Source organism: Liolophura sinensis, chromosome 6 (assembly GCF_032854445.1).
Source record: "Liolophura sinensis isolate JHLJ2023 chromosome 6, CUHK_Ljap_v2, whole genome shotgun sequence".
In the NCBI taxonomy this organism is placed as follows: domain Eukaryota; kingdom Metazoa; phylum Mollusca; class Polyplacophora; order Chitonida; family Chitonidae; genus Liolophura; species Liolophura sinensis.
The window spans coordinates 40219168-40241692 of NC_088300.1; the positions used below are offsets into that span (position 1 = coordinate 40219168).

At 39.3% G+C, this 22525-nt stretch overlaps 1 protein-coding gene across 2 annotated transcripts in view; it reads right to left on the reverse strand.

The window, feature by feature from the left end:
* Positions 1–22525, reverse strand: part of LOC135466562 (apoptosis-stimulating of p53 protein 1-like) — a 36479-nt gene that overhangs the window by 5020 nt on the left and 8934 nt on the right. The window contains exons 1-4 of one of the 2 annotated variants that reach the window (XM_064744111.1): positions 13498–14197; positions 8032–8305; positions 6815–6999; positions 1149–3362 (exon numbers count right to left, since the gene is read on the reverse strand). In XM_064744111.1, the coding sequence (XP_064600181.1) occupies positions 1149–3362; positions 6815–6999; positions 8032–8305; positions 13498–13605 (2781 nt within the window). In that variant the 5' untranslated portion in view covers positions 13606–14197. Of the gene's footprint in view, positions 1–1148; positions 3363–6814; positions 7000–8031; positions 8306–13497; positions 14198–22525 lie in introns of those variants that run through there. The other variant, XM_064744112.1, reaches the window with a different exon arrangement.

Below are 22525 nucleotides of genomic sequence, written 5' to 3' on the forward strand. Positions count from 1 at the left end.
ATAGGAGATGGCAATTACACTGTCACCTGCAAAGAGAAACAGCAGATAGGAGATGGCAATTACACTGTCACCTGCAAAGAGAAACAGCACATAGGAGATGGCAATTACACTGTCACCTGCAAAGAGAAACAGCAGATAGGAGATGGCAATTACACTGTCACCTGCAAAGAGAAACAGCACATAGGAGATGGCAATTACACGTCAGCCAAGTCTCCACACAAATACTTGTAGACATCTAGGATTGTACTGTTGCACCTTTACTCTTTCTTCACATATCAAAAGTATCATTAAAAATTGCCAACTCTCCCCTCCAACACATACAAGATGGAATGCTGTGACAAATGTCACCAGTTGCTGTCTCATAGATTTTATTTCTTCATTTATCTGATTGGTGCTTCACTCCTTATTTCACTTATAGGACGGCAGTCAGCATTATGGAGGGAGGAACTGGGCAAAGCCCAGGGAAACACACGATCATCCATAGCTTGGTCCATTACTCCAGCATGAGCTGACACTTAAACTCACAGCGACTACATTGGTGCTGTCTCACTGAAGGCAAATGGAGCCAATTCAACTTAGTCCATTTGTATGGAGGACAAAAGTGCATGTACATTAGCATACAGCTGTCAGTAAAATGAAGCTGTCATGATCAGCCAAAAACAGTCAAGTGACAGAAGAGGACCCCAAACCATAAATTTAGAAGCCACAAATCTATGAAATCTGATTTTCAAGTATAAATAATCATAGTTTTATGAAAAATGGGATGACAATATCTGAAAGGAGACCACCATGCTGTTGATTCTTAAAAGGTTATTATTTGTTACACAAACAACAGTGCCTCAGGGTAATTGTGAGTTCATTGAAGGAGCACTAATCATTCAAATGGGGATAAATATGCACATCTACGTGTAGCTGGCACAGTGGATTGGTTCAGAACACTCCAGAATTTGATCTTTTCTTTGATCTTTTTGATATATTCATTTGATTGTTGTTTACGTCCTACTCAAGAATGTTTCACTTATACAATGGTTCATGGCCAGCATTGTGGCAGCAGGAATACTGGGCAGAGCCCGAGGGAAAGCAGATTTTATCCAGAAAAACATTTTTGCTGAAAACAAAATGGCATCATTATGAAACATGTAACGTACCTCTGTGGCAGTTTTCCTAACAAGCTCCAGTTCTCCTTCCAGGGAAGCATCAAGTAACAATGCTAATGGATCAAAACTAACTCTTTTGTTGCTGGACCGGTTGGAGGAGGATTTCTCTTTTAAGTTAGTCTTTAACCTATGCTTCACCTTATTTGTCTCTATTACAATAGGTGCCTTGGGATGCGTCCCCTGCTCACCGGGTTCACCAAACATTTCATTCTGAGCCGAGGTCACGGACAAGTCAGCACTATCACTCATCTCTAGCACATTACCCAAATTGTCTATAACAAGAATAGCTTCTGCTCCACTGCTCTCCTCTGCTGTCCACTTGTTTTCTGTCTGACCCACAGATGAAGGGGCAGAGGGTTTGGGAGGGGACACCGTTTGTGAGGGCTGGGTCTGTAGGAGCTTAGTTTGTGCCTCTTCATTGTCACTGCTATCAGAATGTCTGCGTCGCAGATGCTTGGGAGACGTCGCTTTAAAACTGGGTTTGTCCGAAGCATACTGCGAGAGACTAGAGGTAGAATTGAGTCTACTGTCCGTTACATCTGTTGGACTGGAGGCAGCCTGTGACTCAGGGCCTGAGGGTTTCATGCTAGTTGACTTGACACCATCACTAGATCCAGTAGCACTGTTGTCCTGTTTCTTGTTCCTATCACCAAACCCCTGATAAAGCATGGACATATTCTTACGGTATTGTTCAATTGCTCCAGACCCGAGTTTCTGGGTGTAGGTGTTGGCGATGACGCTTTTGGGGGCATACCTGGGTATTCCCTTAGCTGGCTGTACCACACCTGCAGCTGTACCAACTTGCATACCAGCACCGCCATTCTCACCCTGGATACTGGTGGTGTGTGCAGTGTTAGTGGAGTGCATTCGGCCATGATCAGAATTGTCTTGAGAAGTGATAGAAGCAGATGTGACCGCAGTTTTCGGCCATCTGCTTGAAGCTGAAATAGGCTGTTCTACAGGTGAATGCCCCGGCTTTGAACTCGAGGAACTGAGTGCCGAAACAATCTTTGAATGTGAAGAAGCTGCAGTGTTATTTGAACTGACATTACTCCCACTGCTGGTTGTCGGCTGGGCAACAGACACCTTTTGAGATGGTCGAGGAAGAGGAGTTTGCATAGGGTGTTTTGAGGAAGGAAATGTACTTGTCGGGGTCTGGCGTGGTGGTATACTTGGCACTATGACTTCAGCACTGGAACTAGCATGATTGCCATTTTTTGATACTAGCGGTGTGGGTTTAATATCTCTGGATGGAACAGGTGCTGTGACTTTAGGGCCAGAACTGGCCCCGGACTGTGTAGGACCCACATGACTAAACTTAGCAGTATTGTACATTGGCTTACTGTTAAGTGCCAGGCCAGTCTTATGAGGCATTGTCCCTTGATTTTGACCGGTGAGTACAGGCTGTGCGCTGTTGGACACTGGGTAAGAATTATCACTGGTAGCAGGAGAACTCTGACCACTGCCCCCTGTACGAACTTCATCTTGTATGTTAGCTGTAGGCTGGGATGATGTCGAAACAAATGGTCTACCTGTCAGCATAGATGTACTGTATGTCGACCCGAATGGTTTTGGAGCCAAATTTACAATACCCATGCCCACTTTAGTCCCAGAGCCAGCATATTTCATGGCTGAAGTTGCTGTTACCCGTGCGTCATCAGTGTCTTTAGGAGGAGGTATCTTCTCTGTATTAACTGGGGCATGATCTCCATTTGGAGGGCTCTTTGAGTTATTCACTTTAACAACCAAAGGCACAGCATAATTTTTGCTGACAACCGAAGCATTACTGTTTGGATCACTGGTCATATGATCAGACCTAATTTCCAACCCTTTACTTTTTTCGGGGTGTGGAAATTTTAAATTTGGTGGAAGGGTCTGGTTTTTGGGATCTTGTCTGTCAAAGCCAAAGTTTGTATGCAAATCATCCTTGGTGACATCTTTTGGAGGTTGCTTCATGTAGGGTTCTATAGCGGCGATATTAGTTCCATTGTGGTTCCCAGTCGTCTGTCTACTGTGCATGAAATTATCATTGTAGTTTTGTGAAGAGTTGTGACCTGATGCATTTTGAGCTTTTTTCTTCTTCAGACGTTGTTGTAGATCACTGATTCGTTGATCTATCTGTAGTATTTCCCCCTTCCTTTGCTGGAGCAAATCCCTGTTAGCTACAATCTTCACACTTTGCTGTTCGTTCAACTTGTTTCTTAACTGAAAGCATACAAATCAAAAAAATATTGCACCATTAGTGATTACAACACAGAAAAAAAAAATCAACCCCACTTATATTTTGCCCACTAGATAATGAGAATGACTTATGCCCCAAAGACTAGTATATGCATAGCAGCATCTGGATGTTGTCTAAGGGAAGATAACTCAGTGAGTTATGGGCTGAACCTGACAGAGCTAGATGGACATGATGGTCTGTTCATATTTTGAGATTTTTTCTCTGACTCAATCAATGTCTTCTTCACACAGGCACTGTTACAGACACACAACACAAATTACAACACTTTAATAAGAAGCAGCACATTCTCCTTCGTCTACAAATACTATAATTCTTCAACCTTTTCACATTTTTGCAGGATGTTCTATAGGAATCATTCTGTGTTGACTGATGCAAATATACTGTTTGTGAAGCCCTGAAATCGGCCAACCCAATCAATGTACTTCTGCTTTCAAAATGACATTAAGAATGTGCATAAATTGCATTGAAATTTGCTTTCCCGGTTTTACGCCCATTAAACGCTATAGGTAGAACTTGGGTTATTTTGCTGTCTTTGGACCATTACATATTCTCATCTTACATTCAGAGCAGTACCACTTTCAAGCTAAAAGTAACATCAAACACACATCTTTACAGTCACCAACATTAAGCTTCTATCTGAGTGACGAGTGTCACGAATGCTACCTTAGCATAATCGGACAGCGCATGCCCTTGCCCAGGTAGAAGGCTACTAGCTGGAGCCATGCTAGTCCTCAGGCTTTGTCACTGGTAAAACTCATGTAACATCACTGTGAATATATCCCGACTATAATATGAAATCTTGAACTGAACCGGTTTAACATCTAGATTATAATCAGAGAGAGATGAAAGTTGGATGGCCTCATTCCATGAAAAAATTATCACAGCCAGGAGTATGGTTCCATGAAATAAAAAAAAAATTACATTTAACTTCTAGGTTGTTTTCAATCTTCAAAAATTGGTTGTCTCTGAACCTAAATGATTAATAGCAAACTACCATAGGTCTTGACCAATCTGAATAAAATTTGCAAACCTCGCACCCCAAGTAGTTTTGCACATACATGTATGTATTAATTTTCAATGTTTCTAGAGAAGAAAAATTTTCTAGATTTCCATACCTCTCATATATAGCGACTAAATGAATCTAAGATGCGCAAGCTCTATACATTAGCACATATAGTGCTTTGGTGACAAACTGTGTAAGCAATTAACACCAGTAATACAGCACTGTCAGGAAATCAGTACAAACTGGTTGCTGAAAATTTTTTTTTCCTGTCCGACCAGCTAATCACAGGTAACAAAAATACATGTAATATGCTATTTTCAGTTGGCTGCTTCAGAAAACAGAAGTCTTATTAGCACTGAGGTAATTCAAATAGGAAGTAATTTTTCCCCAAATGAACCAGAATGCCAAAAGTGGGATGAAACTCCTCACACTGTTCACAACATAAAAACTGCATATTACCCTGAACTGCCATTGAAATCAGAAATCAGAAATCTGCAAAACTACACAAGTACAATAAAGAGCCCTTTTATTCCAAGCCTGTGTGAAACAAAATGACTACCAAATGTATTGTATTCGCACCATTAAAACTTTCTGTTCACAGTCAGTTGCCATGGAAACTAGAATACAATAAGTAATAGGAACCAAAAAATTAGACAATATGATATTTCGCAAATTAAATAATCCCGCCATGACCCAACTAAGCAAAATTCACTTCTACCTTTACACCCTTCTTTAAGGAAGTAAGATGACTGAAGATGAATTCCACACCTTGCGACCAAGTGCTGCCAATCCAACAACCAAGTAATGCCAATCCAGCAAAAATAGTGCTGCCAATCCAGCCACCAAGTGCTGCTATCCAGCAACCAAGTGCTGCCAATCCAGCCACCAAGTGCTGCCAATCCAGCCACCAAGTGCTGCCAATCCAGCAAGAGCCCACATTCTCTCAAATAAAAGCACACAAGAATTATGATGAAATGTAGGAAAGTACCTGGCCTAATGGTTAAAGCCACTCATGTTGAACACGAAACTGAAGACAAGTTCTTTGAAGACACTTATCAAGACACTTATATCAGAGCAACATTTTCTACTAACGACAAACTTTATCAACAGATTGATGGAGTGGCAATCTTCCCTTACTCCTGTCCTGGTCAATATAATTCTCAGTGAACTTGAATTGCAAACAGTAGATATACTTACAATATATCTGAAACATGCCTTAATGCCACAGGAATGAAGACCATAGCTATACTCTAAGTACAGTGAAGGATCAATGGTACATTGTTAGTTCTCATTTTGTTTCTACATGCATTTGTAATCACAGGGGTTTGATGTTTAAACAACTGTGAGCTAAACTACTCTGATGTACACAGATGTGATGTAAACGACTCTGATGTACACAGCTGTGATGTAAACAACTCTGATGTACACAGCTGCGATGTAAACAACTCTTGATGTACACAGATGTGATGTAAACAACTCTGATGTACACAACTGTGATATAAACGACTGATGTACACAGCTGCGATGTAAACAACTCTGATGTACACAGCTGTGATGTAAACAACTCTGATGTACACAGCTGCGATGTAAACAACTCTGATGTACACAGCTGCGATGTAAACAACTCTGATGTACACAGCTGTGATGTAAACGACTGATGTACACAGCTGCGATCTAAACGACTCTGATGTACACAGCTGTGATGTAAACAACTCTGATGTATACAACTGTGATGTAAACAACTCTGATGTACACAGCTGCCATGTAAACAACTTTTGATGTACACAGCTGCCATGTAAACAACTCTTGATGTACACAGCTGTGATATAAACAGCTGTGATGTAAACCTCTTATATCACTCCTGATGATAATGGCAAAATAAAATGCTGAAATACTGAGTCAGACTGAAGCTTTCGTTTTTTTTGGAGTAGCATGACTTGTGTAACAAGAACCCAGTTCACCAGTATGCAAAATATGAAATCCCTTTCTGAAGTGCTTTAACTTTCTACTGCGATCATGCAGTCGAAAGTTGCTATTTTCAGTTGTTTTACCATGGAAGTCGTTGAAACCAAAAATTTCACCATAACAGCCCCAGTTGAAATTAGGAACCTGGTTCACCACGATATGAACATGAATACGAAATATGAAATGTTGAACCGGTTTAACATCTCGATTATGATGAAAGCTGGATGGCCAAGCCCCTTGACAATCTGTTCACAATATGCCAATGAAATGAAAAAACATCTTAAGCCCTAGGATAGCATACAGGAATATGAAAATGTTGAAAAACACTTAGATAAAGGAGAAAGTTCGCTATTTCTAGTCCACCTGAGAAGAATTTGAACACAGCATTTCTGCAAGACTGGGCACACATATTAACAAATGTGGTCAATGCATGCTTAGAGAGCTTACAATGAGCTCCTTGCGTAATTTCTCCAGTTCTATGCTGGCAAGGGAGGTGTTGTTGTTCATACTGCTGGCTTTTCCTGCCCTCAGGGATTCTAGTTGAGTAGTCAGCTCTTCCACTTTGGCCACCGCCATCGCCAATTCCTTCTCCTTTTCATTGAATAAAGATTTGATACCCTCTAGTTCAGAGGCTGAAACATTAAACAAAATTTGTTTAAATATATGAAGTGTATGTAACTTTAGTAACTTTTTCAACAATTTAATATACATTCTAACATTGCTGTGACTTGCTTGACAGATATCAGAATGTACAAAAATAAATTAGTAGTTGTTAATCCTGTAAACTAATGCCTCCTAAAGAATGTACTGACAGTGTTTTTCTATGTGACGTATCATGTAATAATGCACAAGTCATGTAATAATGCACAAGTAATGTAATAATGCACAAGTAATGTAACAACCACTGTGAAACGTAATAAAAATTTCAGTGCAGCATAATATCACCACGCAATGTAATAAAATTTGCCATGTGATGTAATAACACCAGTTCTCAAATAAAATCATAAAAATTTTCATGTAATGTAATAACATTGACTATACCAGATATATGCATTATTCAATAAGTTTACTCAAGTGCTTGACAGAATCTCTCCCGATTTTGAACAAGGTAAGGGTCAATGTCCTTCGGAAACCCTAGACCTTCAGAAAGTTGCTTTTGAACATTGCAACGTACAGCTTTTTGCACCTAAGTAGTTCCTGTCAACCAGACTTCTGTCTCTAGGTCACAAGTCAGTCACATCAGTGACACACATGTAAATACAGTAGCCTCCTGCGCCTATTTGCCTGTCTGTGTGGGTTTTATTCCAAATCTTCATATATATTATCTTTAAAAGTAGCAAAATACATGCTTCCTAGCACCATGGCTTGAGCAGAAGTATTTTTAAAAGATTACAGTCTATGCTAGTTGCAATTTACATCACATGTCTACAATTACTCACAATACTGTGTTCACATTTAATGTACAGTTACATTAAAACAATGTAAACCGACTAACTAGCCTCGGGGATGCTTACTGCAGGAATACAATGTAAAAGGGAACAGAACAGAGAGTAAAACCACACTAAATGTCAAAATGTGTCTTATTTAAGTATTTGAAGTTAATGCTCCAGCTGCTGTTCCCCTGTTTATATCTCCTTACAAGAAACAAAAATTATATTACTCACTGAGACTGTTGTTGTTGATCTTGTACTGCTCCACCTGTCCCCTTACAGCCCGTAGCTTCTTTAACTTCATTTCTTGGCTCTCCACTTTCTCTTTCAGTTTACGTAGGCGCTCGTTCTCGGCTGACATCTGTTGGTGCTTCATCTCCTGTTGTTTGAGGTACTTGAGCCTCTGCTCTTTGGCTACAAGCACCTGTTGTTGGTTGTCGATTTGAAGCTGTTGTCTGGAGGCGATGTCCTGAAGCTCTGTCAGGGAGAGCTCCGACCCCGCGGGCAGCTGGAAAAACAGAAAACCATCAGTCAGTGTGAGGACTACAGAAGGTGAATGTAGAGATCTGAGCTAAGTGGAAGCCTATCCTGCAGACAAAGTTTTGGGGAAACAGAAAGGTCATTTTACTCAGTCGCTATGGACTGTATATTTTCTTGTCTTGTGACTGAGTAATCATGTAACAAATTTATCTCACGAAAGACCCATCAATTCAGCGCAGAAGATGTTCTCCGCAAATCACTTCCTGCATGTTACCATTGTTTTCACACCTGAACAAAGGGAGATAACCTAGTCAGCAGATGTCAGCAGCAGGATATAGGGATATACATGTCTCCAAACGTGACAGTTACTGTCCAGTATTTTGTGTGGCGTGTTACCTGTATATGGATTTGTGTCCCTAGCATGCCACAAATTCACTGTCCAACTGGTAGAATTCACCTCTATCTTTAGTGGTGGGATGTTACAGAGTCAATGACAAGTGGCATCATTTGTATTAATGACTGATTTCACACTTTACCAAGTATAAGGCCAGGGAAAATATAAAAAAAAAAACAAAAAAAAACAATACTGTTGAAGTGTAACAAAGGCACTGTATGATCGATTTCTTTATTTGATTGGTTTATTACATCATACTCAGGAATATTTTGCTTATATGACGACGGCGCATTGTATGAGGTAGTGTGGCTGGATTTGTCGGAATGCCTACCAAATCCCTTGATATGAACTTAGAAATTAGAAAGTCAAAGGTTATGCTTACCAAAATCTTAATATCTTACATAGTTATTTTTTGTGCAGTTCTAATCACTTGTTTATAAACTATAACATGCACCTGTAAGTTTCATAACTGTTTGGATTTCACAAGTATACAACCCACATGAGAACATGTTGAAGAAATTACTTGAAGCAGCAGTCTGTTTCACAACTTTCTATAATGGTGCACATAGATGCACAGATACCCAAGACGGATGGCCATCATTCTGAAGTTCCTAACAGTATGGCTGCCAAATGTATGTTTTTCACCCTGTCTATACAGACAATGAATCCCTTTGGTATAATATGCTGACCAGATAATGACCCGAAATCCTATTGGATCAGTCTTCTAAACTGTCCGGAAGCCGTGAGTATAACTGGCTAACCCTGAAGTACAAATCTAACTGTTAACAACTTACCAACCTTCTCAACCCATAAGGAGTCAATAATACATAAACCAGAAAGAAGGGAAGGAGTTTTATATATTCTAATAATACTGAGATAAGATCTCAAAATATTGCTTAAAATACAGTGTAAAACTCTGGATTAGTTCTTGTTAAACAAAATTCAACTAAAATAACAGAAAGGAACATGCCAAGTTTAATGACTGAAATTTCGTCTAAGACCTCATCCCAGGGCCTGCTCTTTGAAACAACTCTTTGGACACACATTATACTGTGAGTCATAATCACAAGACAAGACTACAAAACACACGTAGTTAGTACATGTATCAACAACAACCTACATAAAATACATGTATCTGAACATGCCAATGCTACCAGAAATTGAAACAAGATGGTTGTTATCTTTTATAATTTGCTAATTAATACCGCTTTTTGATGACATACATATGTGTTTGTGAGTCAGAAAGCTGTACAAAACCCCAACAAGTTGAAAAACACAATTACTGCATGTATGTGATGACTAGCACAAGTGTCCATGTTGGATATCTCAGTTAACAAAACAATTTCATGGTCCATGAAAAAAAAAACACCCCTTCTTATCATACCTCACCTATATATATATATATATACTATAATATACACCCACAAGGTTATACATACAGTCTCTCAACCACCTTTTGAGACAGCTTTTAAGTGATCACAGACATTAACAATTAGATAGTTAATTACCTAGGGTAACTGGAGTGACTCATTTATACTGATCAACTTATGCCTTGTTTTGGGATTTTTTTTTTTCATGTGTAAAGTCAGACAGCAAAGGAGGTACAGGTAAGGAACTCTGGGTAAAACATTTCACTATACATGTTCTAGTAGAAGCTAGGAATAGCAAATCCAATGCTGTTTTAAAGAGCTTATTAACTGGATCTAAGTGACTTGTAACTCCATGTACATGTTTAAGCCCCAAAACTAAGCAGGACAAGTGAGGAAGTGTATTAATAAACCTTTCAATTAAACTTTGTGGTTTAGGTACGAATAAATAACTTACAAGAAAAGATAACAAATCATATAACCCTTAGATGCTTTGGATGAGGCGTGTAAACAGACCTATACCAGCCAGTTTTTTCATGCTAACAAGCTTGGTGATACGGGATTTTAAGTCGGCCATGGGTTTATGAGATTGTGGGACAAACTGTGAAGACAATGCTGCATCATTCATACCGCATATACATGTTCAACGGGGTCTGAATGACATCAGCATAAACAGGTGCATTCGAGTTGCAGGAGTAACTCTCGTCTGATTGGCTAAAACTATGCTTTCAATTTTTTGATTGTGCAGGTTTCGGCTAACTTTGAACTGCAATATATAGCATACATCACTCTAAAAATAAAATGATGACATTTGGTGACATCAGGTGCAACATGCTGAGTTTCAGTCCATTAGTCTCCTCTGTTGAAAATTCACCTTACTTTCATATAGGGATACATCTTAAAGCACTTTTCAATATTTCAAGGCCTATAGAGTGAAATAATGGTACAATCTCAAAAATTTCAGCCATCAAATTTGCTGACGAAAAATTTACTTATTCATTTATTTATTTAACTGGGTGTCAATGCCATATTCAAAAATACTAGTGTGGTAAGCATGATGAGGTTTACTGGTGCAGGGCCAGGTTGTTCGAACCTTGTCTCAAGAATTTATACCAGACCTGACTTTCAACCAAGTTTTCGATTTTGTACTTAGCCCCAAACATCTCTGTGAAAACATTACGCTACCTATGAACTAAATCTGCTGCTGGGAAAACACGCACTGGCTGCTAGGATTTGCTGAAAGTTTTGACAATAAAATCTGAGTGACAATACTGATATGAGCTTATATGTACACTTTGGAAGAACCACACTCAAGAGTTGAACAACTGCATTCAGGAGTTGAACAACTGCCCTCAGAAGTTGAACAACTGCACTCAGGAGTATAACAGGCTGGTCCAACCCATCAAAAAGCCATGTCAAACTTCCACACTTAATAACATTCAGTTAAATCAGACCAAAGGAGTTCAATTCATCAACATCATTTGCCAATCACAAAATCAGATCAACAAGATCCACAGCGAATCTCTGGCTGAGTATGTTAAAGGATATGTTAAAGGATACATGAAAAGAAACTCTGAAACAAAGATTATGGTTTATGAGAATCGGAATGAAAGATAATTATGCCAAATATGATAAACAAAGTCATAAACCTGTGATGTCTGAGGCATATTTAATACCTTTTTAATAATGTCTCTATTTTTCACATATTTTCCGTCAATAGTCAGGCATTTACAGTAATGACATCATCAATGAGCTTACTGAGAACACGAGACCAGCCTTGCACCCCCCTCTGTATGTATATATATATTCCTTAATCATGATAAACATGCATGTGGTCAACTGATACAATCTGCAAGAACAGCTATTTTGTAAGACCAAAAAATAGTGTTCTAAATAAAGCATTAATTAATGGGATTATGTCCTATCTTATGATAAATGCACATGTACATGTGTATGTTGGAAAAACATTTGTTGTGTTCTAAACGATCTTCGTCTAATAATTAAAACACTTCTGATACAAAAATAGATATTAACAGTTGACAGTAGAGTTGACTGACAGAATGAGCTGTGAGGTATTCAGTCCCAAGTGGTTAAGTTGTCATCTGCAGTGAGCACTGAAGCTATAAATCAGCCTATTTCTGGCAGACATGCACCGTGGGAATGTATGATCATACCCTGACTCAGTAATGGGGTCTCCACAATACACCCTCAAGTGCTTCACCTACAGGGTATTCTAAACGTTTGCAAAATTGGTTCATATAGAAGTATGAATCAGCCTGATATTAGTTTATGGATATTCATGTATGCTCAACACAGATCAAATACACTCACATAGGTTTCATGATAAAATACAGCCATGCAGATCTCGAGCTATCATTTCTAATATTCATAAATACCTAATTCTTTGAATTTTCAAGAGAGATTTTAGTAGTGCTGAAAGCAAAGAATTACATTTTTCTCCCAGTTTTTTGGAAAAGATATGAAAATGTTGCTCAAGAGATGGACTAATCATGAGGAGGAAAAAAAAACAAATACAAATAAATAGAGCAGAACATTAGAAGAATTAGGGTACAAGTAGTATAAGCCTTCTATATATTACTATGAGCTGTTTATTGAGTGCTGGGGGTGGGTGTGGAGGGGGAGGGGGGCATTGTAGGAGCCTGTTTGGCATAAGTGAAAATCTGGCTGTATGCCCAGAACTACCATTTTGCTGGGTTTATGGTGACCCCTGACTCTACCATTCCACTTGCTCGAGGGTCAGTTTGACTGGCAGAATTAAACACAAGTCTGACAAACACATAATACTGTACATACATATACTGGCCAGATCTAAACTGGTGGTGAAGCAAGTCATGCAATATTCCACAGTCCCATGCGCCACTTACTCACTCCAGCTGCATGTTATGATCTCATAGCAGCCTTGCTTAAAGCATACATGAAATACACCCTTGGCTTTTTAGTCACCATGTTTAAATATAACTCAGGTTGTGTCTATCACCAGGTGATCATCATAGATGGTCACACTATATAAAATGGAATTAAAAATTTTATCCCGCTAAAATATAATATCCTATGATATTACAGGATTTTAAAAGGTAATGCTTTGGCGTTAGTTATGAAGGTTTATTTATAACTATAAGCACAGTGCCAGCAACATGCATGCATGGTATGTGTGCATTTCAAACAGATACTTAAAACAAGGAGTGTGCAAACAACATATCAAAACTAATCACATCACCCACAATTATAGGTACATGTATATTTCCTCAGCATAAATATGTATGTTTATATGTATATCTATACACAATGCACAAAGTCTAGCTGATACACCAAGCAAAATCAATGATGTGTACACACTCATGTGTTATATATGTTGGCCTTATACCTGAATGCTGACCCTACCCGTACAGTATACATTCCACACCAGCCATACACATGTACTGTGTGTCCAGTACCTACCGATTTGAGGTACATTTCCAGCTGAGCGTTGACCTGTTGCAGAATAGATATATCCCAGTTCTCCTGTGGTATGTAATATCCTGGGCGCCTTCCCGGAAGAGCAGCCATGCTAGCCCAGCGCCATGGTAGCTATAGCGAGGCTATCAACTGGATCAACACCCCACCTGCGTTGTACTTCCTTCCTGTATGTAACCCTTCACATTAACATCACAATACACACGTTCACAGTAATCACAGGTGTCAAATCCACAAGCTCATCAACTTTTCTTTATCTTTACAACGCTATGCCGGAAACAGATCCAAGTTGCACTGAATCATCGACCAAGTGCTTGTCCTATAGCTGAGTAGCTACCCAGAGGTCCTGCTCAACACAGCCCTGATTACAAGACCTGAGTACATATACATGTACTTGTTCTCGCCTCTACCCACACTGCCATGGTAGTCACAGGTACTAGTGTAGCTCTGGTATAGGGGTACTACACAACTCCCAGCCACCACATACTAGCACAAACGAAACAGCAGGGGTGAATGCTTAATCCAACACCCCTCAGTAATGGCGTTTATCAGCTGTAACTGTCCCCTGAGATCACAACCTCACCATAAACACATGTGTCTTCTCCTAGTCAGATTAACCTGGGCAATTTATCTGTAGATATATCCTCTGTAACAGGCAGAATACCTGAAGCTAGCCTGACCTTCACAGGTTCTCACCCACACACCTTCACACACAGGTACAGTGTGCAGGTCAGGGCAAGCCGTTATACAGATTCAGCCAATCAGAGGCCAGCAGCAGATAATCTCAGGTATGCAGAGGGGACTAATGGCCAGCTAGAAGAGAGGCCACACATGTGTGCCTAACAGCCTGCTCAATTCTTCCTCCTCTTGATCAGTCCAGCAGGAAGTACCTTACCTCTACTACACCATCAACCCCTGCCCCCAAGGCACTACCATACCTCATATACCAGCTGTGTGTGGGTGGGACTGACCATCCCCTGCCCCCAAATCCAACAGACTCCAGGGCATGAGGCTCACAATACTGACCCCTATTTTTAGCCAAGCAAACAATAAAAGGCCTTCAGAGACAATTAACAGGTAAAGTAAATCCCTGCCTGGAAAAGGGCAGGTAAAAATGCAGTGTGAAGGCATAGAAATAAACATTCAAGGTTACTTCACATGCCCCTAAATACCTGGCCACAGCTTTTGTAACACTGTATACAAAAACACAGTTGTACTGTAAGTCCATGCAATCACACATATCACACCTGAGCTGTCTTTAATGGTGGCATGTTTAAGTACAGCCACATAACGTGAAAGAAGTTCACCATTTTATTCTTAACCACAGTTGTCGAGCCTCATCTACCTGTACATGTATCTACATGACTTAAGGCATAATACCATATATCATGTCAGTAAAGATGTGAATTATTTATCTGCATATCAGCAATACATAGCCCATGTGTTCTTTCTACACATGACCTAATTAGTAGTTAACCACTTCAATATATAATACAACGCATCTCTACTTGCTGAAAGCTGCAATGTAAATTTTGCTAAATTCTCTGAAAAGAACTTCTCCATTACATTTTTCTATTTTTTAGCACTCCAAACAAATACACATTAGTTTAGTTCATGCTAACAATGTACGAATTTGTACATTATCTGCACACACACACATATTATATATATATATATATATATATTTGAAGAAATAGAGAAAAATCCCCTGGTGAGGAGAATTTACATAGGAAAAAAAATAATAAAACGCCTTCTCAACTTTCTACATTCTGTTATTTCCCAACGGCAGTTTCAAAATAACATGAAGTTTAAAACTGCAGTTGGAATATAACAGAATGTTGAGAAGGCATTTTATTATTTTTTTCCTTTATATATATATATATATATATATATATATATATATATATATATAGACACTACATGAACACACATTATACAGCTGTCTCAGCTGGAATTAAGATAGACGCCTATCGAGGATAGAGGTCTTCATATACATTTTATTCTTCATGGAGAACGAAGTAGATTTTAAAATGAAACCATTGTCTTTAATTCAAGGTTGGGTCATCCAGAAAATAGCCAGGGCTGTGAATGACCCAAAGGGTTATCTCTTCAAGGAAATGTGGAACACTCATTCCCCTAGGTTCCCACATATCTGACATTCCTCTGGGAAAACACTGTCATTGAATACCAGTCCTCCTCCCCCTACTCCTGCCCTCATCCTCCTGCCCCCACCCTCCTGCCCCTAGCCAGCCTGCCTTGCCTTCACAGATCCACACCCAGTTCTGAATGTGACACACTACTGCAGTGTATTACATGCAGACCAGCTTCATAGCTGACTAAGCTGTACCTTGCCAGGGTCATCTGGTGTATTCCCCCCCTCCTGCCCCCCCACCCGCCACCAACACACCCCAACCCCTTTATATCAGTATAATCTTAACCCAATTACCCCCCAGGCAAAATGTCATTGCTTAAATCCTGACTACATTATCACAACTGAGGTGGTAGTAGAGATTAGCTCTGAACAGCTAGGTTCTCATCACTTAGGTAAAGAAGGTGTATCTATCCCACTCTGATGAAGGTGTTTCATCAGCAGTCAGCATAAAAACAAAGATCAGTGACTGTGACCGCCTCCCCCCCCCCACCCAACAATTTAGTGTTAGCAGTATTTTAATAGCATGACATATTTGGGGATGCTACAAATGTGTGGATGTAATTACCTGTACGTGTATGTACCTGTTACCTGGTACTAACATAATTATTTGCCAACCAGTTTAAATGAGCTTATAACACAGCTAGAGAAACAGTAACGGGTTACTGTAAATCCGTTACTGTGAATCAGTAACAGTATTAGTATGAATCCAGACATCTAACTTGTACATGTATGACCCTGCAATGTTTGAACAGGAATTTAGTTCACACCGGCCAATGCGGTCGCTGGGAGTTCAAGTCCAGCTCATGCTGGCTTTCTCTCCGGCCGTACGTGGGAAGGTCTGGCAACAACCTGCAGATGGTCGTGGGTTTCTCCTGGACTCTGCCTGGTTTCCCCCCCATCATAATGCTGGCTACCGTCGTATAAGTGAAATATTCTTGAGTACGGCGTAAAACACCCATCAAATAAATAAATAGTGAACACCGCATGAGACTTCATATTAAACCGGAATATGGCCTCTCTTGTGTGGTACATGGGGGAAATATAGCTACATTCCTCAAAGTCGTACAACTTCCCAGTAATGGCCTCTCCATAAATTATAAAGTATCTATATCATGTATTGGTTTTACTATTACACTGCAATTGAAACGATGCCCTATTTCATTTTGTTTTTCATTGAATAGCATACATATAGTAAAGAATTTCTTACAAATACAATGGCTGTCAGGTTTATGGCGAGAGGACATAGCGGCTGCAGTGTTTTCAATGCCATCAAATGTACCAGCTATGGCCCAAACTGACCCCTTTCCAAATCAGGGTCTATTTTAATTCAAGTTGAGGGTAAATATCTGAAACTGTGAGGCAACAGTTCATGTTTAATATAATTAGTCCCAGATGTTTACCCACTAGTTCCTGCTGAATACTAATGTATTAACATAATGCCACAAATCTGGGTCAAATGTTCAATAAGGTACATGTCAATTACTGTAAGCCTATATATCAACTTAAACAGTAACCCTTAGACTGTCTGAAAAAAAAATGACTTCTTGTTCACATGGTTTCCACGCATAAAATAAAATATTAGCAAAATATTACGTTGTGACGGAAATCTTAATCACCAAAATTCTGGTTGAACAAGAAGAGTTACAATCAAAGACTGAGTATCAATACCCCAAACCCTGCTTTTGACAATCATACAGCTACATGTAGAGCATATCATTCATACATACACTCAAGTGCATTTAAAGGGTAATATATAAGTAGGTCTATAGGTTTTTTTTTTGGCATAATGTAAGCTGTCACCTTCACGATTCTCCTCTAAATAGCTTTGGAGACATGACCAGCAACTGCTACAATTATGGCCTTCTCATAGCAAGTAAGGGACAAGTCACAGTGTAATTTTCATACAAGTAGATTTTATGCCTGAACATAACATATAAATATAGCGATAAGGCTAGTTTTAACTTATGTCATCTACAAAATGGATCTGCACATAAATATTTATCACAATCGGAAAATATTATTAAGCAGTTAATGCAAATAAACCAACAACCAATCGGAATAAAAAAAATCATTACATATGCAAAAATATACATAAAATAAACTTGCACACAATATACATATATGTGATCAAAAACCAACAATATTTGGAACAATTACTGAATGAATCGATGATTTAACACAACATCAGCAATAGTTCATCCATAATCGCGATGAGATGAACAGTTATAACATGCCAAAGCAACAACCAATCCAAATCAAGGAAATCTTTAAATATGCAAAAATTGAACTGATTTTCAAACTTGATTGGAGGTCCCACATAGCCAAACCACAGAAACATTTTATCAAAATCAGACAAGGCCTGAGGCAGTTACACCATGAAAAGCAATTGGTAAATATACAAAACCCATGCATTTATCTCTCAGGTTTTCAAACTTGATCTGAGAGGCCATAACATGTATGCCCTGTGGCCCTCAATTCACAACACTACCTTTTGATCTCTGCACAAAGCTCTACCAAACCGTAATCTGTAATCTGCACTAATCTCTTTTAATCTCATAATGCCTATGGTGGACACAAATCATCATCCCATATATTCTGGAATCAGTCTAGAGTTGAATAAAAAATACAAGATTAACCGAGTAGATAAACTGGAAATCTCTCAATGCTGACCATCATCTCTAAATCTGTTTCAGTTATGCAGCCATCAGAATGGCAAAGAAATGTATTACTTTTTATTCTGTGCGATACAAAGTCTCCATCATCACCAGCTAGCTTTAACATTCAGTAACTGCTAGATCCCTAACACTGGGAAATCAAATTGGCTACTTCACTCACAAGTGAGTCACACACACCCGCCACTTTGTCCTTTAGGAGCTAGTGAGAAACAGTACACGGAAAACTAGAAAACCATGAGATGTTACTTGTACAATGAAATTCACTCTGATGTATTTTATCTAGTTATTTGATTGGTGTTTTGCGCCATACTCAAGAATATTTCACCTATACGACGACGGCCGGCATTATGGTGGGAGGGAGCCAGGCAGAGCCCGGGGGAAACCCACGGCCATCCGCAGGTTGCTGAAAGACCCTTCCCAAGTTCGACCGGAGAGGAAGCCAGTATGAGCTGGACTTGAACTCATAGCAACCACATTGGTGAGAGGCTCCTGGGTCATTTCGCTGCGCTAGTGCGCTAACCAACCGAGCCACTGAGGCCCCAAAATTCACTCTGAAGATACTGTATTTATTTGTGACAAATTCTTAAAGGATACATGAAAAGGTATATATGATACTATACTATAAAATAAAAAGTATTGGTTTTAGAAACATGAAGACAGGTGTGCCAAAAAAAATTAGAAAATTTGTTTCATTATTGAATTTGAGGCGTATTTTATATTTTTTAATAACCTCTCTATTTTAATATGGATATTTTCCGTCAACAGCCAGAAATATTTGGAAATCACGTCATCATGGCAAGAACTGTGAATGCAGGAACATGCTCATCACTCATAATTCCAACTCTTCCCCCAACAAAGTTGTTTTGACAGCTACAAGTATAGACTACACAGCTAAGACTGGTGTTTCGTTGGGAAAGGTTCCAATACCTAAGCCAGTGAGGACTCCAGATGGATCCTCACCATGGGCATACAACCCCCCACTTGAAAACCAACTATGCAGCCAAATGACAATCCTCATCAATGCTTAATACTAGACATCACAGAATTTCCCACACCTGGCATGATTTAAAAGTGCGCATACTTCCATCTGCATAGCCACAATGCCTAATGCTTGCTTTTCTTCGAACAATTCAAATTACAAAGGCATGTTAATTACTGAATAGCAAAAGGTACAAATAAATTGGAAAAAAAAGCACAAAATATGTGTTAGATCTTGCGCACACAATATGCTAAGGCTAACCTAGATGCATATACAGTATGCACGCAGCTGTATGTACTACATTCACGCAGATCTACATGTAATGATGTTCCCTGAGGCTAGCTATAATTAGTTTTCCAGGACAAGAAGAAATGTTTGAGACTATACCTACATTGTTGAGTGAATGCAATCAGTGGGAGTGAAGCTGTATGCGATACCGCTGCGTGAATGACGTGGCTGTTTCATGTAGAGGCAGACACTGTCTTCATTCAAAGGCTGCGTGACAAACACGCGTAGGCGTAGCACTTGTGCAGGTAGTTTCATGTCACAGATTCACATCAAACATTTCCAGTCAAATACCATGCATTGTTTTCATTCATACAGACTAAATATACAACACAGTGCTGATATTAATGAACTACATGGTAATAAAACTTAACCACATGTTCAGACTACCATCTCTGGTTCCCACCACTGGAGACATCATGTTACAATGCCTACAACCAGATTACAGCATTGAACAAAGTAACATAGCATTGAAAAAGATCAAATAGATTTCAAAAAGACCAACAAAAATATAGCCAAAGTTATTTTAGAAGAGGGGTGCATACACACCAAAACAGGCATAGACTTCTTTTTTTTTAATTATATGCTTAGTAACTCAATAAAGCACCTTTTAATCTGGAATTCTTTCCAGGCCATGGGATATGCTATTTAGAGAAACAAGAAACACTATGTAATGTCATCTGTATCACATGCTCTTCAGCATTAGAGGTGAGACGTTCCTTTGTCTTGCAAAGTATGATCCCCCGTATTATTACAACCAAAGGCCATGCACTGTCGCCTCCTTAGGGAAAAACACCAGATGTATGCCACGAACTCTTTCTCATGGAAATTCCCTTAGGGGATATCAGAATTGTCTCCCAATCAGAAGGAAAACAGCTAATTTAGCACTAGAGGTCTATGATGAAATGGTGAAACAGGAATAGGTGATGTCCTATACCATTCATCAGTTTTAAACTGGGAGCATGGATGGGTGTTCCACTGAACTTCAATATCTTGGTTATCCTACATCACAAAAATAAAAAGTGACATTTTCTGAAAGTAACTTTGAAAGTTACTCTTTATCGAAACATATCCACATTTGGTCTAGTGTTGTCTTTTCTTTTGAATGAGAGAGTGAGGGCTTGGGGTTTAATGTTGTGCTCAACAATTTCTCAGTGATATGACGACGAAGGAATCCTTAGGGTGTATGTAATGTGTCCCCTTGTAACAGGACGGATTTCCACCCTTCTTTTATCTAGTGCTGCTTCACCGAGACGACTTACTGAAGGTAAGTAAGCCGCCCCGCCTGAACCATTATATTGATACGGGTCAACCATATGTGCACTATCCCCTTCATGCGGAAACACCAGGCAAAGAATTTACAACTTCCTCTTTTAAAGTCTTACGTGTGACTCGACCCAGGATTGATCCCGGATCTACTGCTCCCGAAGCAGACTCTCTACCAACTGTGCTATCCTGGCCAGTCTTTTCTTTTGAAGATTAAATGTTCGACATTACCTGCTGACTACTCACCTGCACTTTACTAGTCCATTTGTGACGAGCAGTACATGTTTTTCGGGAAATCAGACAAAAGTGACTGTAGAAAAATTTTTATTTAAAACCTGAGCTCTACACATACCACTCCCTCCTCCAACCTAACATTTTGTTGTTTAACATTGATTATAATAAACAACACACCTAGTCATGAATTTAGTAATTTACTGTTTTTAATCAATGCCTCAGATCATCCCCTTTATGTTATTGTGCTCTAAAATGCAGAGCTCAATGCGTGCAGTACTTTTCAGATGCCACCCCTGACATGGGGTAAATATATAGTTCTGTAAATATATGTCCATGGTAATGCTCCTGGGCCGAACACGGATTCTGACCATGCAAGGTGACCAAGGTAGTGCAAAGGTCAGTGAAACATTGACCAACAACAGTTTTCAACATTCTTTACTACTATGTCATGTCTAGAAATCTTGTATAGATGTACCATATGCATCAATGTATGCACATGTAAAAGTTGTGAAGTTACAGAGTATCTTTACCTGTTTTTCCAATTTCTCTAAACTTTATAGGTGCTATTATGGAAACAAAATTGCATTCATTTAAAAAAAAAAAACCTACTACAGGTTAAAAAACACAGAATGATATTATTGAAGCAGTCTTCATTATTTGGTTGAATGTTTGCAGTTTTCCAGGGAGATAATCAGAGTTTTCTTCTCAGTTTATAATGCCCGCTTACAGAAGCTCTACAGCTGGTCTTCTTGTAGCCCATCCTACAGACAACTCAGACAATGTACAATTGTCATCACAGAATTACTGTTCTATCTCTAGCCATACCGCACTTCCTCACTCCACTAATGTAACTTGTCAAGCCTACATCTTAGTGAAAATGCGAAACCTACAACCATTCATAGGCTGCCTGCAGACCACATGACTGGAGAGCAAGGCTGCCGGAGCTGGACTTGAACTCAATGCGACCACATTGGTGAGAGGCTCCTTTATCATTGTGCTGCTCTAATATTCTAACCTCTAAGCCATGAAAGGCCCATGTAATACATATAGGGCCTATGTATACCTCCACCACTGCTGAGGTCTTACAATAATAAAAGACTTACATCATAGAGAGTAAAACCGGAGCAGTGACAACAGCATGATGACTGGCAAGTGGTCACATGTAATCAGTAAAATACGGCCTCTTGTCAGGTAACCTCAGTTAGGAATTATTCAAACAGTTCATGTAATCACCTAAATAGTAGCTAATTACACGTCCCCTAATTAACACAATGACTTGAGCAGAATTAAATAAACCAAACCCCCCCCCCCAAAAAAATGCAGTGATATTAATTGTAATTCATGAGAAGCCACTGTATAGAATTTCTTCAAATCTTCTCCATTCACTACTACTGTTGCAAAGTATAGAACCATGATGCGCAT